Below are 17,820 nucleotides of genomic sequence, written 5' to 3' on the forward strand. Positions count from 1 at the left end.
GTATTACTATAAATTTTAGATTAGGGATCCTAATTTGTGGTCACAACATAGGTATGAATATATATATTTAGAAATCTAGCTTTCATATATATACCAATGTTTTAACATAAAAATAAGTAGACTGAATAAGAGAATTTAGAAGAGCTGAGTTGGTTATTTCACATATAAGTGACTGAAGGGCCTAAAGGCTGAAACTTCTCATCAAGTTTTCTAAACACCATTTCGAGCTAGTAAATTGAAACATTTTTATATAAATTAAAATTCAACAGAAAAAAAAGAAACACAATTAAGAGCGACTTGTAAATACTGAATCCTACTCATTTCTTAAGGGGTTTAAATTATGTGTTAGAAAAATTATAACAAAGTAAGAAACTCATGAACCTCAAATCAATCCATCTTTACCATGATTATAATTTAGAGTGATATAGAAAGAGGTTATTAGCTTGTGACTTGTGTAGCACGTCATGAATTCTTTTGACCCTTGTACTTAGACAATCATTAATAATCACTTCATTTCTTTCTGGATACCAAAAGAAAGTCATATCAATCAATTATGATGGAAAAAACGTCAAGAGATTACTATGGAATTTGCATAGTTTTTTTTTTTTAACGATGACATGAGCTCTGAGCCTTTCTGACACATACTCCATTACACCATGACTGAGAAAAAATAACATTAGTATAACCTCCTCTTGCTTGTTTTTGAGATGAAATTTAAAATTGAGGATTAAAGATTTTCGTACCTTACTACAGCAATAGAATTTACTTTCTCCAGTTTCTAAAATGTATTTTAAGTACTTGAGAGACTGGGAGTATCCTCGATTCTTAACTCAGGGCCATGACAACTTTCTTGGCACCACACAATGAAAAAACTGGTTCAATTATTTAGAACTTAATGAAAAGTAATTGCTTCTATGAACTTTCATGTATGAGTATATGTTGATTTTTCATGAATGTCCAATAGCACTAAGCAGAATGATGATGGAAAACAGGCGAGCTTTTCTCCTCTAGCACCAACCACATGAATCATAGATACATCATAAGGAATATGTACGCAATATTTATGTATTTGCCCACTTGGTCATGTCTTAAGGAAAACTCAGAAACGTCTAAACTCAAGCTTGAGTGTTACATATTTTACTTTAATTCGAAAGAGTGATAAATAAGCAGGTCTTGGACCTCAAATTAAACATTTTTTTAGCTACAATAAAGCAAAGTGAAAAGGCCTTTCTTAGGTAAATATGGAACTGTAGTGTAAACATATATATGAGGCAATGAAAACCAAAATAATACAGAAGATATATCGAACCTCTAACTCTTTCTACTATATACTCCCTCCGTTTCATAATATAAGTCGTTTTGGAGAAAACATTTTGTTTCATAATATAAGTCGTTTTCAAGTTTCTATGCACTTTATATATTACTTTAATATTTTATAATTATTTATATTATGCAGTCTCTTTTATGATTGGTTGAACTTTTTAAAAGTAGATCTTCTTAATCTGCGTGCTTAAAGCTAAAACGACTTATATTATGAAACAGAGGGAGTAGTATATACAATAATGTTCACATGAAAATTAAATATCAAGTAAATATGGAGACAATGTCATCTCCAATTTAAGATTCTTTTAAAACTGAATTTTCTAAAGCCATAACAGAACATAACCAAAAAAAAAGAAAATGGAAGACCTATAAAAGATCCAAAAAGTTACCTCAAACAATATAGTATGATTCTTTTTTATTGAAAAACGCAGGCCAATCGCTCATTGAACTTGTAACATAGAGCGACAACATAGAACCTATACTGAGGTCCATCAAAACCAAGCACCTATCAGATAAGTGCCCCGACTTGGAACTATAACAATAGACCATATATGTTCTAGTAGGAGATCGAATATATATATAAAAATATTGTATGACATCATACATATGATTTAAAAGAACAGAACAAATGTCTGATTTAAAAAGAGACATACCCAAATTTTATGATTTCTCCCGGATCCCTCTAGCTTCAGCCTTCCTCTTTCTTGTATATTAACAATCTTGAAGAATCAGATAATAAATATTAATACATGCATACGATATATATGTGGATGTTAATGCGCACATGATCACACTGATTTAAGATGAAGATGAAAGCCATATCAATGAAGAAGGAAAAACAGATTCATACCTAAAAAATGGGTTCGATTGTCAAGTTGGAGACAAAAACCTAGCCGTGGTTCATCGGATAGGACTGTACATTGAAGAGAGTCTGGTTGGAGAAGTAGCGTTGAAATAGAGAGTTAGATTGGCCTTTGGAGGAGAGATGAAGCAAATAAATGATATGATTAATTGATTATGCAGTATTAAACGATTACAACGAATAAGAGGAAGAGGAGTCGACATTATTACGACAAACATGAAAATGAAGATTGTGTGGGATCAAATTTTGCCTTTCTCACGTGGCATATGGAAGAGAATTTGTTAGATGCTGATCTGGCTAGATTTAGAAGCTTCGAGTAGCATCTTTTATGATTTCATTAATCTCCTATTTAGTTATTTATATAGAGCTTCTTTATATATTCTATATCTAACCCTATTTATAGAGCTCCTCTCTTTGTGAAAAAAAAAAAAAAAGAGCTCCTCTCTCTTACGCACGACTCTTTATGCACTATAGTTTTTTTATTTAACACTTTTTTTGGGTATAACACTTTTTATTTAACAGTTCCTTCACCTTAAACAAATTCATAACTTTATTTGATCATGTCGACCTTCATTTCGGATACCAAGCGTTGTCACTTCGTATGGATATTAAATTATAACCTATATTTTATTTTTATTAAAATATGTATACTAAATTTTAATATTATTTTGGAATACGGAATCTAAAAATGATCGTTTACATAGTAAAAATAAATAATATCAAATCAAACTTTGAAGATGCAAAACATGGTAGCCTATCAAATCGGTTTACTTCAGACGAGGCGTATGCTATATAGACTTGTGTATGAGAGAACCTCTGAAAGTTCGAAACAAGCAATATTGTATGTATAGTTTGGAGTTCAAACTTGTTACCAAATTAAAGTGTATAAGACACAAAAGTTATTATTTAATATAAAGTTTTTTAAAAATATATATAAAGTTAAACACAATTTGGCCAATACAAAGTACGAAACTATTCGGGTACAAGTTGATATCAGGATTTAGACAGTTAGCTAATTCGATTTAATTAACTTTTGATTATAAGTAATTAACCATTGATTGATCCATCTATTATTATTTTTAATCACATTAATCTTTAAATAACTTTTCCTTCAATCGCGTCCTCTTAATTATAATAAGCAACATGCATCCACATGCCTACCGATCATCGTTTCACAATTTGTGTTGCACTGCTTTAATTGGGGGTTTTATAATAAGAAAAAAAAAGAAGAAAGAATACGAAAACGTTGTTATGAAGTATAATCATTTGTATATTACTCTACATCTTTTGTCAACGCGTATATAATACGTAATTGCGATTAGTATATAAGTCGATCACAATAAATTAATTATTAATACTCAATATATGTATTATTGCAAAACTTGATAAACACTTTAACTCGATCGTCATGACTCATAGGCAAATCAACTAAAAAGAATACTTCATCAGCAGTCAAAAGACTCGTCGTAATGTTTTTTTTTTTTTTTTTTTTTTTTTGACTCGTCGTAATGTTCTTACTTGTTATTAGTCAAATATTTATCAAAACATTGATATAAAACATTTCAATTTCTTACAATTCAGTTTATAACTTCTAAAGTTAGTTTGACTTTGGTACAAAAAGAATGGAGCTTAGACCATGACCACCGGTGATATTTTTTGAGTATCATTAGCCCAGAAAATATTTTATAATGGACCAAACCACTATATTGGGTCTGATACGTATCAGTGTACTGATACTTGTGATACTCAAATTTGTGTGACGTGTCGGTTTTCCATTGGACCATATTTTTTTGGTGAAACAGAGAAAAAAAAAAATCAATCTCCTCTCAAACTCGCGATCCGTCTCAAACTCGATCCAGAGAAAGAAAAATTCATCTCCTCCGCCGACCATCACCGCGAGCTTGAACTGGAAGCATTTGAATTTGGATTAGGATTTCTCCTCCGTTTTAGTCTCCGGCGGTCTGATTTCGTTGGAAGAATTTGAGGTCGGAGCTGGAGAGGGGATCTATTGAATTCGATGAGAATTGGTGGGATATGGTGATCGTTAAGACAAAAGGTTCCCATGGCGAGTTTTCTGGTGGGCTTCTTGTTGCCTTCGCTACTTCTGGCAGGTTGGTTTCTTTCTCTATCTTCTTTACTTTCACTCATTTACTCCTTAACATTGTACCTACTCCAGATTTTCTTATATAGTTGTTCAGTAGATGTTAAGGTTTATGATGTACGAAAAACAAGCTGCTTTAACTGATTAAGGAGTTGGTTCTGTTCTAGAGATATGTTTATGCCATCAAGTAAGTAATTTTGAATGTGGTAGGGATCTTCGAAAGATGAAAGCAGTTTGCTTAAAGCAGTTACAAACGTTCATGCCATTATAGATAAGGAAATTGCAGGAGAAATAAATCCAGAAAATGTGTATATCTGTGGATTTAGCCAAGGAGGTGATCTCTCTCTTTGCATCCCCCGTAGCTACACATTTCATGGATTTACTTACTGATCTAAGACTCTACAATGTGTTGATTTTCTTGCATTGCGACTTCTGACATAAGGTTTTCTGCAGGTGCATTAACCCTGGCTAGTGTTCTTCTTTACCCTAAAGCTTTTGGAGGAGGTTCAGTCTTTAGCGGATGGATTCCATTCAATATTTGGAGTTATGGATCAAACAAGGGATGCAGAGCTCTTGGTATTAAAAGGCAACATTGTACTCAAGGTAACAATATCCTAGTGCCTATCAAGATTAGAATAACATCAGCTCATCTCTGGTCTAGTTTCTCTATCATGAAAACCGGTTTTTTGGTTTAAACGTCTTGTTTGGTTATGTAAACTGGTACTTTTGTTAACTACAAACAGTTTGTACTTTGCATTGATTTGGAAAATTATATGTCAACACTATAATTCTTTTATTTAGTCAACAAATCAAGTGACTACATAACTCGAACTGTGATGTATTTACAAATGGAAAATCTTTTGTCCAAAACAGTAAAATTTCTTGTCAAAAGTATGCAATGTAAAAATTCTTCTGACCAAAACAAAACTTTCATACGTTCACTCAAATTAACAATTGATAATACATCTATGTCTGGTAAATAGCTACCATTGCCATCATATAATTTTCTTACAAATATTTTGAAATGGTGTTTCTGTAATTATACAAAATATTTATAGTAGAAAAGAAAGACAAAAAAAATCATATCATAATAAGTCACCATATAAAAACAACCAAAATAATCTATTTTTTTATTAATGATACCGATACCGGTCTCACCACTGGAAACAGATTTATTAGCAGTATCATTAAAAATTGCAAACAATAAACAAACATTAAAATTAATACTAAAAAATTCTTAATGATACTCTATGAGTACCAACTATCTGCATGCTCTTAGTGTTAATAAAATTTGACAAATACAATAACAAATGTAGAAGACACGTTGTTAGGTCTAATCTGATGAGCACGAAATCAGATGTTCATCAAACACGTACATCGATAGGAGAAAGTCAAAATAGAAAGTCAATGAGCATTAAGAAACATGTAGTTAACGACAATTAATGCACTTGATTAAGAAGAACTTATTAATTATTGATTTATTGAATCAAATGATTCATATCGAATTAAACGAAAAAGTGATCGTTATTAATAATTTCAGGACCATGATACATTGGCAATGCTTTCGGGTGCGGTAACGGGTACAGTACGGATCTGGGAGACTTTTTTTTTGTTTGTCGTCATAAATTAATGATTTAGTTCTAATTAATCATTAGTCAAATGTTAACCATTATGCTTTTGAAATTTCGGTTTAATCCCCCAATTAAAGTATTAAACCATTGATCTAATTCTCATTTACGATTTTAAATGAAGTACAATAATTAAGAGAGTAAAAGCCCAGTATTTACTACTAAGATAACTTTAGGCCCAATAAAATACCCAATTCGTAATTTTACATACTCCTTCGCCGGCACCGGGAAATCCGCCGATGTGATGGTAAGAAATAAGAAATTCTACGATTTCCCCCGAAAAGCCTGAGACTTTATTGTTCCGGCCACATATTCTACTCTCTAAGGCACTCAATTTATCGGCGGAATTCTCTTTCCGGCTATTGTTCTTCTAATTTACAATTCAGTAAGAGAAAACATGAGCGACACTTCACGTCCTCTGTCTTGTCTCCGGCTACTCCTATTGTCCATAAAGTGTTCGACGAAAAGCCCAAGATAGAGGATAGGACTGTGGAGTCGATTTTTTTGTTCTTACGAGATGTTCTTAGATCCTCCATGATGATAACAGAGACAGAGACTCCGAGGAGTGTCCAAGATTTAACTACATCTTCGAAGCTTCTGACGCTTTACGCGGGGGACTTAGTGTCTTCTTTGGGCCTATTTGGTGAATTGAAAGATAAAGATGTGATTGTTTGGAACAGTATGATCACTGGTTCGAATCAAAATGGTCATTACATTACATGGCAGCTGTTGGATTGTTCGTTGAGATGATTCAGAAGGGATATGAGTTTGATTCTACGACGCTCTTACTTGCAGCTTCGGCGTTATCCACGTTACATCTTTCAAAGAAATTTCCAATGGTTCATTGTTTAGCAATAGAGACTAGTTTGGTTTCGGATTCTAGTTTGTGCAATGCATTGATGATTCTATATGCAAAAGGCGAGGACTTGAGCTCCACAGAGTGTGTGTGTGTTCACGCATATGGAGCACCGGGACATTGTTTCTTGGAACACGATAGTGACTCGATGTATTTCAGATGGGTATCCCAGGAAATCGTTGAAATATTTCAAGTCGATGACTGGTTCAGGACAAGAGGCTGATAGTGTGACTTTTTCATGCGTTATCTCAGCTTGCTCTTCTCTTGAAAAACTTCCTTTGGGTGAACCCCTCCACGGGTTGGTTATAAAATCAGGTTATAGTCCAGAAGCTGAGGTCTCTGTGGCCAACTCCATCATTTCGATGTACTCAAAATGTGAGGACGCCGAGGCGCGGAAACTTTGTTTGAAGAATTATTGTGCAAGGATGTTATTTCTTGGAATGCAATCCTTAATGGGTTTGCTGCAAATGGAATGTTCGAGGAAGCATTTGGTGTTTTGAAGGAAATGCAATCGGTGGATAAGATCCAGCCTGATATCGCCACCGTGGTTTCAATAACTTCCATATGTGGTGATTTCTGTTTGTCACGAGAGGGAAGAGCAGTTCATGGTTATACGGTTCGCTGGGAGATGCAATCCAGACATTAGAGGTAATTAAACCTCAGGCTGACTTGTTGTTCAAGACAACAACAGATCGAGACTTGGTTTCGTGGAACTCGATATGATATTTGCTTTCGCGCAAAACGGGTTTACACAAGAAGCTAAGAATCTGTTCAAGGAAGTTTTCAGTGAGTATTCTTGTGATTCGTCTGACTCTCTCATCTTTGGCAAATCAGTCCACTGTTGGCTGCAAATGCTAGGGCTTGGGGATAATATCCTTCTGGCTAATTCAGTAATAATTAAACATGTACATCAGTTGCAGGGACCTTACTTCAGCATTCCTGCTGTTCGAGACGATATCGGAAACAAGGGATCTCACATCTTGGAACTCTGTTATCGATGGCTGCGCATCAAGTGGTCACCATTTAAAAATTCACTCGAAAAACATGTCCTATATATGAATAGGTATTCATTTTGCATCAATGAGATCAGCCAACTCGACAAGGGTAAATCCTAACTACAGCAGTCACACCAGAGGTACAACAAAAAAAATATACCTAACACATTTTCCTAGTGCTAAAACTGATTTGAGCTTCAAAAAAGATACCAAACACATAGATAAAATTTATAAAGAAATTACATAGAAATACATGGAGAATATAAGATGAAAATACATAGAAATAAAATTAAAACTTATATGAAGAATAAGACGAAAATACATAAAAATAGGATATATATATAAATATATATATATATATATATATATATATATATATATATATATATATATAATAGGAAATGGTATTAGTCTTGTTAAAACCCTGGAAGCGTAAAGTTGTGAATCTTCAAACCATCTTGACCATGTTCCATATCTGATATCTTCTCAATCCCAGCCAAAGTTCGTGTGAAATCCAAAACTTGGATGTGAAGTACGGCATTTATAAACTAAGAAGATAAAATGGTTTCCATAAAAGAAATTATCCATTGTAGCATGAAAGGCGTAATCACTCGTAATGAATAATACGTTCCGTGGCGGATGTGGAACATGGTTCAATGCTCTTGTCTTTTCTGTGTTTGCTGCACCCATTGCCTCTCTCAACTGCATAAAATGCTTCAAAACCTTGACAAGGATCCGTCACTGGACAAGTGTTTAGATCCTAGAACACGGATACTTCCTCGTCTGTAATAAAAAATGAAATCGTCCCAGAAAAGTTATAACTCTATATTGATATATCATTGAAAATCCAGGAGGAGGTAGAGAAATTAAAACTCTTACCGACAATTCTTCTCGAGGATTCTCCGGTGGGGTTGGAGCTGGAGGCCATGGTGAGTGGAGAAACGGCTGCAGAATCAATAATGGTAGGAATTTTTAAATTTTGGCGGAGAACTTGGATGGGAGACCTTGAGAATTTAGGGTTACAATTACAACTATATAAAGGCCAGAGAGTCGTCTCTTCAAAGGAATCAAATCAGAGAAGAGAGGTCATTGATTGCTTCAAAGGAATCAAAAGGCCATGTGAGTTATCGTACGTAAGAGAAGAAAATAGACGGTCCAAATTTAACAAAAGTACAATAGAAGGAGCTTTCAGAAAGCGACAAAACTGTAATAATTTCGTATATTTATTTTCGTTTTTTTTTTTTTCGGTTGTGCAATATTAATTATGAACTAAATCAAATAAAAATAAAAAGTTATTAGACAGGGGGCTAGTAATTGTTTGGTACTATTTTTTCAAATACCCTACCAGAATTATTGATGGAATCTGATTCTTGCAAGAAGACAAAATCAATGTACTAAAAAATGAAACCGATTACATTAAAGATAGTCATGGGACCTTCTTTCAAATCGTTTTTTAACATCAGTTCACGTTGTTCTGTTTTAGGTTTCAGGTTTGGGTTCAAAACATTATAATTACAAGGTGCTACAAGTTTGAAATAGTGGGGTCTCATGAAAATTTATATGAACATTTTAGCCACCGATTGACTATGATTTATGCAAATGAACTCTATGTATATGACGCTATAATATATTGAAAATATATGATTTATCGTTTTAAAGTAATGTACACCTTAACACCTACATAAAAGGATCATCAAGGCATTAAGTCATGGAACAACTTAAATATCCCCAACAAAAGACGTGGAACATAACAACACCTGAAATTTATTGTTCACTTCCTTTGGTGTCGTTTCATTCTTCTTATTAGTGCATGGCTCCTGCATGCGGATCTAGGCATCAAAGTGATATATATTATAATTATTCTTGATTTTGTTTTAAACTAGTTGTGCCAAGGACAATGAGATCGATATATCTATTACAGTTTTTATAACTCCTATTATTTCAAAATGTTTTGAAAAACGTTCAATCGCGGAGAAATCTCAACCTAAATGTAATGAACAAAATTTAGAACTCAATTAATGTTTGTGAAACGAGCAGTCGGTGTCTCGGTGAAATCAAATTCATGGAAAGATTCCATGTTGATGTTGATGTTGATGGGAAGGGCTTATATATTGCTAACGTATTATTGCTGGGAAATGAGTGACAGAGAGGTCACTGATTGATTTTTGTAAATAAAATTTGTAAAATATCAAATTAAAAAAAAAACAATAATTATATTTAAAGGCTTAGACAGAGGACTGGTAATTTTTTGGTACTATTTCTACCAAGACCTACCCAAATTATTTATGGTGTGTGATTCATGTAAGAAGACAAAAAAACAATGTACTATATGAAAAATAACTTGCTTTATCGCAAAGTAGCATATGTCTCAAATCAACCCACATCCTTCATTATAATTTGATAACAATATTTCCCTTATTCTGAATTTTGTATATTAAGTTTTTTTTTTTTTTGTTAAGTTAATTCTATACAAAATAATGAAAATCTGAGCAAAATTTTTATTTAGTTTAGAGAAAGTTTTTTTTTTTAATCAAAATTTTTATTTTGTTTAGAGAAAGTTTTTTCAATCAGTTCACGTTGTTCTGTTTTAGGGTTTCCGCTTTGGGTTCAAAACATTATAATTACAAGGTGCTAAAATTAAAGTTTGAAATAGTGGGGTCTCATGGAAAATTATATGAACATTTTAGCCACCGATTGACTATGATTTATGCAAATGAACTCTATGTATATGACGATATAATATATTGGAAATATATGATTTATCGTTTTAAAGTAATGTACACCTACATAAAAAGGATCATGAGATCCACAGTCTCACATTTGCTATTTACCGATGATTCGCTCTTCTTCTTAAAAGCGGATCACAAAAACAGTTCAAATCTCCTAAGGATATTCAAAGAATACGGGGAAGCTTCAGGTCAGATAATAAATTTCGATAAATCCTCAATCACATTCGGATCAAGAGTGTACCAGCACACAAGAGAGAGCATCATGCGTATACTACAAATACCAAATATAGGCGGAGGAGGGAAATATTTGGGACTTCCGGAACAATTTGCTGGAAAAAAGAAAGAGATGCTCCAATACATACATGATCAACTCAAAAGACGCATTGAAGGTTGGCAAACAAAATTCTTATCCGCAGCAGGGAAAGAAATATTAATCAAAGCAGTAGCATATGCAATGCCCGTGTACTCAATGAACTGCTTCCAATTGCCAAAGGAACTATGCTCGGAAATAGATAGTCTGCTAGCAAGATTCTGGTGGGGATCAACACAAAAAAAAAAGAAAATCTCGTGGATAGCGTGGAAAAAGCTTGTTACATCAAAGAAAGAGGGCGGCCTTGGATTCCGAGACTTACATCTATTTAATCAAGCACTATTAGCGAACCAGGCTTGTAAAATAATCCAAAGACCACAATCACTTATTTATCGACTCCTCAAGGCTAGATATTTTAAAGAAGGTACTTTCTTTACCGCCACTCAAGGACCGCAGCCCTCATACGGATGGAACTCACTGAGATTTGGCAGAGAACTCCTTGAAAGTGGAACCCAAAGAAGCATCGGAAATGGGCAAACTACTAAGCTGGATGATCCTTGGATACCTACAAACCCACCGCGACCCCCAGGACTCCTCCCTTCAACGGACCCAAACACTAAAGTCGCTGAATTAATTGACAAGCAGAACCACCAGTGGGACGAACAAAAGCTCTACCAGTTGATAAACCATGAGGATCACCACCTAATCCGGAAAATCTTTTTACCATACAAGGAATCACCGGATTTATACTTGTGGCATTATACAAAGGATGGTCATTAGACCGTGAAATCGGGCTATTGGAGAGCAATGAACTTGAGCATCGCGGATGATGAACCCAAAGCACCGCTGGCAACAAACTCGGACATAGCGAAAAGGATTTGGAAATTGAATATTGTTCCAAAGCTAAAGCATTTCCTCTGGCGGTATGCTTCCAAAGCCATTGGCATTGCCGAAAATCTGCGCCAGAGAAATATGAATGTGAACCCCTACTGCTCAAGATGTTGTAATGAGTTGGAAACAAATGACCACACATTATTCTCCTGCCCCTTTGTCCAACCGATATGGAGAGCTGCCGGAGTCCCAACGCAGGACCTATGGAACCAGGATAAACCATTTGAAGATAAACTAAGGCTGCTTTTTAACCTCCATGATAACAGTCACATTGACAGAGTAAGCCGTTACCTTCCATTCTGGTTACTGTGGAGAATCTTGAAAACGAGGAACGATTTGGTGTTTAATCGGAAAGTCACTAAAATCGAGGACACTGTTAGCCAAGCGTTTATAGACACAAAAGAATGGTTGGATTGTCAAGATAGTAACCAAGGACGTCAAACAGGAGGACAACCGGTTGAGGTACGAAGTTCACGGACGGGTTCATGGTGTAAGCCGAACAGAGGATGGGTCAAATGCAATTATGATGCCTCTCACTACGAAGGAGCGACGCCGTCAGGCCTAGGGTGGATAATCAAGGACTCACATGGAACATGTCTTGATTGTGGCATGGGGAAATTTCAGGGAAGGTTAACTGTTGAAGAAGCAGAGTGCACATCATTAATATGGGCTATCCAAGCATCATGGGCACTTGGATATAGACATGTTGAGTTTGAAGGAGAAAATGCCTCCATTGTTAAGCTTATCAATGATAAAGGAACAAATCTCCGACTACAACATTATTTAAACGAGATATGGCAATGGAGGAGCAAATTCACTTCAATGAAAGTCACATTTCGCCATCGGGAGCAAAATGGATGTGCGGATTTTCTTGCCAAGAAAGCAGTCCAAAGTTCAAATAATTATTCTCTGTATCATTGTTGTCCAAGTTTTCTTAACTCCTTTGTAAACAAGGATGCCTCATTTGGTTATTAATAAAGTAATTGGATGGAAAAAAAAAAAAAAAGGATCATGAGATCGATATATCACAGTTTTTATAACTCCTATTTCAAAAAGTTTTGACGAACGTTCAATCACGGAGAAATCTCGACATAAATGAACAAAATTTATTGCAGTCGGTGAAATCAAATTCATCGGGAGATTTCATGTTGATGTTGATGGGAATGGCCTATATAATTGGTAACGTATTATTGCTGGGAAATGAGAGACAGAGAGGTCATTGATTGCTTCAAAGGAATCAAAAGGCCATGTGAGTTATCGTACGTAAGAGAAGAAAATAGACGGTCCAAATTTAACATGACTCACTCTTCTTTCTTTGTTCGTTTTTCTTTACAAAAAATATAAAATAAATGTAATAATTTGGAACCGATTACATTAAAGATAGTCATGGGACCTTCTTTCAAATCGTTTTTTAACACCAGTTCACGTTGAATCAAAAGTACAATAGAAGGAGGTTTCAGAAAGCGACAAAACTGTAATAATTTCGTATATTTATTTTCGTTTTTTTTTTTTGGTTGTGCAATATTAGTTATGAACTAAATCAAATAAAAATAAAAAGTTAAACGCTTAGACAGAGGACTAGTAATTGTTTGGTACTATTTTTTCAAATACCCTACCAGAATTATTGATGGAATCTGATTCTTGCAAGAAGACAAAATCAATGTACTATATTCAAAAGACTTTCTTTATGTCTCGAATCAACCCACATCCTTCATTATAATTTGATAACATTTTCCTCATTTTGAATTCTGCATATTAAGTTTTTTTTTTTTTTTGTTTAGCTAGCTAATTCTATTAAAAATAAATATGAAAATCCGGGCAAATTTTTTATATATCTAAGAAAGTTTTTTTAATCAAAATGTTTAGTGTTCATTTAACCCCTCAAAGTTTATACACGATATACGCACCCTAAATTCAACAATATATATATATATATATCAACAATAATTTTAAAGAACCTCAAAATTATTAGTCCAGCTTGTTAATAAGACATTTTTAGAATTTGTGTTCACTAAGAAACCTACAAAGCTCCTCATGTACGATGAAAATGTAGAAGCTTTTGGAACAATACGTTAGAATACGTAAACGGAATTAGTCATCATTTGTATTGTATACAGTATTTTCTTTTTGGATAAGAAGTTGTATACTACTGGTTTCAATTACTTGTAAGATTTGACATATAAAACTCAGTTAACAAGGGGAAATAAAGGTGCAAAAAACAACACATACCTAATTAAAAGAGATGAAAAGAGTTAAATATAAATAATATATTTACAAATATCTAAATCATCAAAATTATGGAGTTAAGGATACTTTGAAAAGAAAAAAAAAGTTTATTTCTCTTAATAATTTATTTATTTCTAGAAAAAAATAATCTTTCTTTTCTTTGCTTCCCTTGATGGGACATCTTTTGGAGAATACAAATAAAGTTCAGTAAACTGAAAATGTATGACATCTTTGATTAAATGTAGGACGAGAACTCGAGAAGAGTATATATGTTAGGGTTAACCAAAAATATTAATTAAGAGAAATATAAGTCTTATACTTAATTTTAAACGGCTTGAGCTTATTCGTTGGAACACAAAGTCTGTGTTTAAAACTTGAGGTTTATGCAAAGACTGTGTAACTAGAAATAGACCAGTAATAGTGTCGAACTAAAAAGTTGCCTTATGACGTGTCATTTTGATTAAGTGGAGTCTGTAGATACAACTTATATATATCGTGTTTTAAAAGCTCATAATGCCACTAGAGTTTTTACCTAGTTTAATAACTTGACGGAAATAGTATTAGCAGTATTACCTAATTTGGTACATGATTAAGGTGTTATACAGTATAATGTTGTTATATATTGTTTTATATGGTGAGTTTCAGTTGATGATTATGAGTTGTAAACTTAGATTGCAAATATATAGTTGCATTTTTAGAAGAAAACTTAAAAAATGAAGAAGAAGATAACAATCTCAACACAAATCTCATGAATGGGAGAGAAAGCAATGGAGCTATTCAAGGAAATGATATAAGTAGTGGTAACTCAGGGATGGAACCAAACAAGAGCACTTTCATAAGCCTATTGTCAGCTTGCAGCCACTCTGGGTTTATAGATGAAGGTCTAAGATATTACAACCAAATGGAGGAAAAATTTGGGGTTAAACCAGTTACCGAGCATCGTGTTTGTATCTGTTGATGGGTTTGACAAAACCAACAAAATCTGGCCCATTAAGGCCCATACGAAATTGACATGATGAGAAAGAATAATAAAAGTGGCCCATCACATACTCTTATATATCTCTCTACCTGGGATTAGAGATAGAGGTGGTAGGTGCGAGACAAGACAAGCTAAAGAGAGTTCTAGAAAAGAGAGATACAAGAGCTTCCTAAGCAAGCTTTCTTCTTCCTCTTAGTTGTTTTTGAATCTTGTTCTTCTTGTGTGAAAAATTTGTAAAACCAAAACATCGGTGGTGGGTTTGTAACCTCTTTGAGATAGTGAAGCTTTGGAAGCAAGAAATCTCCCCAAGACATAGCAGTTGATCTTCCCCAAAATAAGCTAATAATGAAAAGGAAAATTTTAAAAACATGAAGAAAATATTATTAGTCACACAAAAATTTCATTAAATCTTTTTTGAAGTAACCCGCACAAAGTTGTGTTATAATAAAAAAAACGGGACAACGATGTATTTCCCCTCATAACTTTCGTATAGCATTGCTTCCACCCAAAGTTTCACGCCCTCTCTATTTCTCCCTAGAAGCATAGTTCTACAGTTATTTCCCCCAGATATAAAGTTAAAAACCTATTTCAACATATAATGAAAGTTCGAAACTAATTTTCACATAGAGCTAGGTTAATGTTGGTTTACTGTAGACTAATCTAGTTTTAACCAATATAAACGAACTTAAACCAAACCTAAACCAATTTATCTCTAACCCCAGACCCGATTAAATCCCCAAATCATAAAATCCCTCAAATTAGAAATATCCCTAAATCAAAAACCCTTCCTCACGAACACTAGTTGCGAGAAGAAAGTTACCCGAAACCTCTAATTGCAAGTTCATTGATCTTCGTCTATGTCAGTTCTAGAGATCGAGATGAACAATGTTCCTATTGATGAGGAACCCGATGATGAAGATCAAGAAGACCAAACCGCACGAAATGATTTCAACATCGAGCAAGTAGTAATCGATTTCATCGATGAGCCGTGTATTCGTCACGATGTCATTCCCGACAGTGACAGTGATGAAGACGACGATGTTCAACGGGGTAGAGATCGTAACGAGATCATACGTGGTGATGGGAATTTGTACATGGACCAAGTGTTCTACAATAAAATCGCGTTTAAAGAAGCTGTCCTTGACTACGCTCTTCGATTAGGTAGGAATATCAGACAGTACAGGTATGATAAAACAAAGCTTGGGTATCGTTGTAATGTTGATGTTTGCGGATGGCGTATCTATTGCTTTGTTAGTTCTAAGTCTGATAAGTGGCAAGTTACAAGATTTATTGAAAAGCATAGTTGTACTGTTAATGGGGAGTGTGAGCTTATTAGAGTGCCAGTGATTGCAAGATTGTTTCTTGACAAGATTCGGGATGAACCTGTTTACTTTATGCCAATGAAGATTGAAGAACTGTTAATGAAAAAATGGAAGATTAGTGTATCGAGGCCTCAATGCCAAGATGCTAGGCTTAAAGCTTTGAAATGGATTGATAAAGAATATGATGAGCAATTTGCACGGATTAGAGATTTTGGTGCTGAGATAGAAGAATCAAATTCGGGTTCTACGGTGGAAATTGATACGCTAACAAATGAGAATGGTGAGGATGAATTCAATAGATTCTACGTGTGCTTTGACATTCTTAGAAGAACATGGAAGGAGTCTTGTAGGCCAATATTAGGAGTAGATGGTTGTTTCGTAAGAGGAAAAACCAAAGGTCAGTTGTTGGTAGCTTTAGGGCGAGACGCGGACAACGCTATATATCCAGTGGCATAGGGCATTGTTCAAGTGGAGAATGGCCCTAATTGGTTGTGGTTTGTGAACAAGATTAAAGCTGATTTGGGACTAAAAGATGGTGAAGGATACATATTGGTCTCGGATCGTCAAAAGATATTAATGTTTATATTGGTTACTACTTTGTTTTCTACTATGTTTTATCTACTTTAACTTGTGGTTCTGTTATAGGGATTGATTAGAGCTGTGGAGATAGAGTTACCTCATATTGAACATAGGATGTGTGTGAGACACATATATGGGAATTTAAAGGCAAATCATGGTAAGAAATCACAGATGAAGCCGTTTATCTGGAATCTAGCATGGAGTTACAATGAGGCTGAGTATAGAGAAAACCTGGAGAAATTGAAGCAGTATGATATGTGGTGTAGAGATTTCTACAAAATTGGCCACTATGTTGAAGATGTTGAGAACAACTCCACATAATCATTTAACAACACGATATTCAAAGCAAGAGAGAAGCCATTGGTACCTATGTTAGAGTGCTCGACTTGCCATGGTACGTATTGCCAAAAGAAGTGTTAAATCTCATGATCACAAGGGTTTATGTACACCATATGTGGAAGAATATCTTGAAAAAGAGCTTGAAGATGCTGCAGAAGTTAAGGTTCACAGAAATACAAATAAGATGTTATGCATTGTGGGGTATGTGGTGCGGCTAATCACAACTCTAGGTTTCATAAGAAGAAGAACGAGGTTTGTGTTCCACAATCTAATGTGTCTATGTACTATGTTTTACGTGCTTTGTTTAATTCTTTTATTTATGTTGTTATTACAGGTTCCTCAAGGTGAACCTTCTCAAGGAACTGTTACGCAGGAAATGAGCTTGAACTGAGTTTGGAGATAGGGTAGAAGAAGCTTTTGGTCTGTTTTTAGGGTCTGTTTTTCATTCTTCTCAATTGTCTTTGTTATGTTATTGCTCTGAGACAAAGCATAGACAAAGATTCTGTTTGAGTTTATTTTTTTGACAATAGTGAGATCAGTTTAGACAAAGATTCTAAACCTTGTTCTTGAGTTCCTCATTGATGTATCAATTAAATATATATATATATATATATATATATATATATATTTCAAAAACTTGAAGAAAATATTATTAGTCACACAAAATTTTCATTAAAACT

At 34.3% G+C, this 17,820-nt stretch overlaps 1 protein-coding gene and 1 long non-coding RNA gene across 3 annotated transcripts; one reads left to right on the plus strand and one right to left on the minus strand.

Annotated features, from left to right (window-relative positions):
- Positions 1-397: 397 nt before the first annotated feature.
- On the minus strand, positions 398-2,586 carry LOC110226441. Of its 2 annotated transcripts, none has more exons than XR_002330477.1 (5): positions 2,174-2,586; positions 1,977-2,042; positions 1,713-1,804; positions 744-845; positions 398-660 (listed from the first exon to the last, which is right to left on the minus strand). It is a non-coding gene; the product is annotated as an uncharacterized LOC110226441 (long non-coding RNA). The 2 variants fall into 2 exon arrangements; XR_002330476.1 differs by having other exon boundaries at positions 744-849.
- Positions 2,587-15,623: 13,037 nt separating this feature from the next.
- Positions 15,624-17,710, plus strand: LOC110226380. The gene is made up of 2 exons (XM_021017979.1): positions 15,624-17,392; positions 17,475-17,710. The coding sequence occupies exon 1, from the start codon at positions 15,758-15,760 to the stop codon at positions 16,676-16,678; it is 921 nt and encodes a 306-aa protein (XP_020873638.1). The 5' UTR covers positions 15,624-15,757; the 3' UTR covers positions 16,679-17,392; positions 17,475-17,710.
- Positions 17,711-17,820: the final 110 nt, after the last annotated feature.

Source organism: Arabidopsis lyrata, assembly GCF_000004255.2.
Source record: "Arabidopsis lyrata subsp. lyrata unplaced genomic scaffold ARALYscaffold_7, whole genome shotgun sequence".
Classification (NCBI taxonomy): Eukaryota; Viridiplantae; Streptophyta; class Magnoliopsida; order Brassicales; family Brassicaceae; genus Arabidopsis; species Arabidopsis lyrata.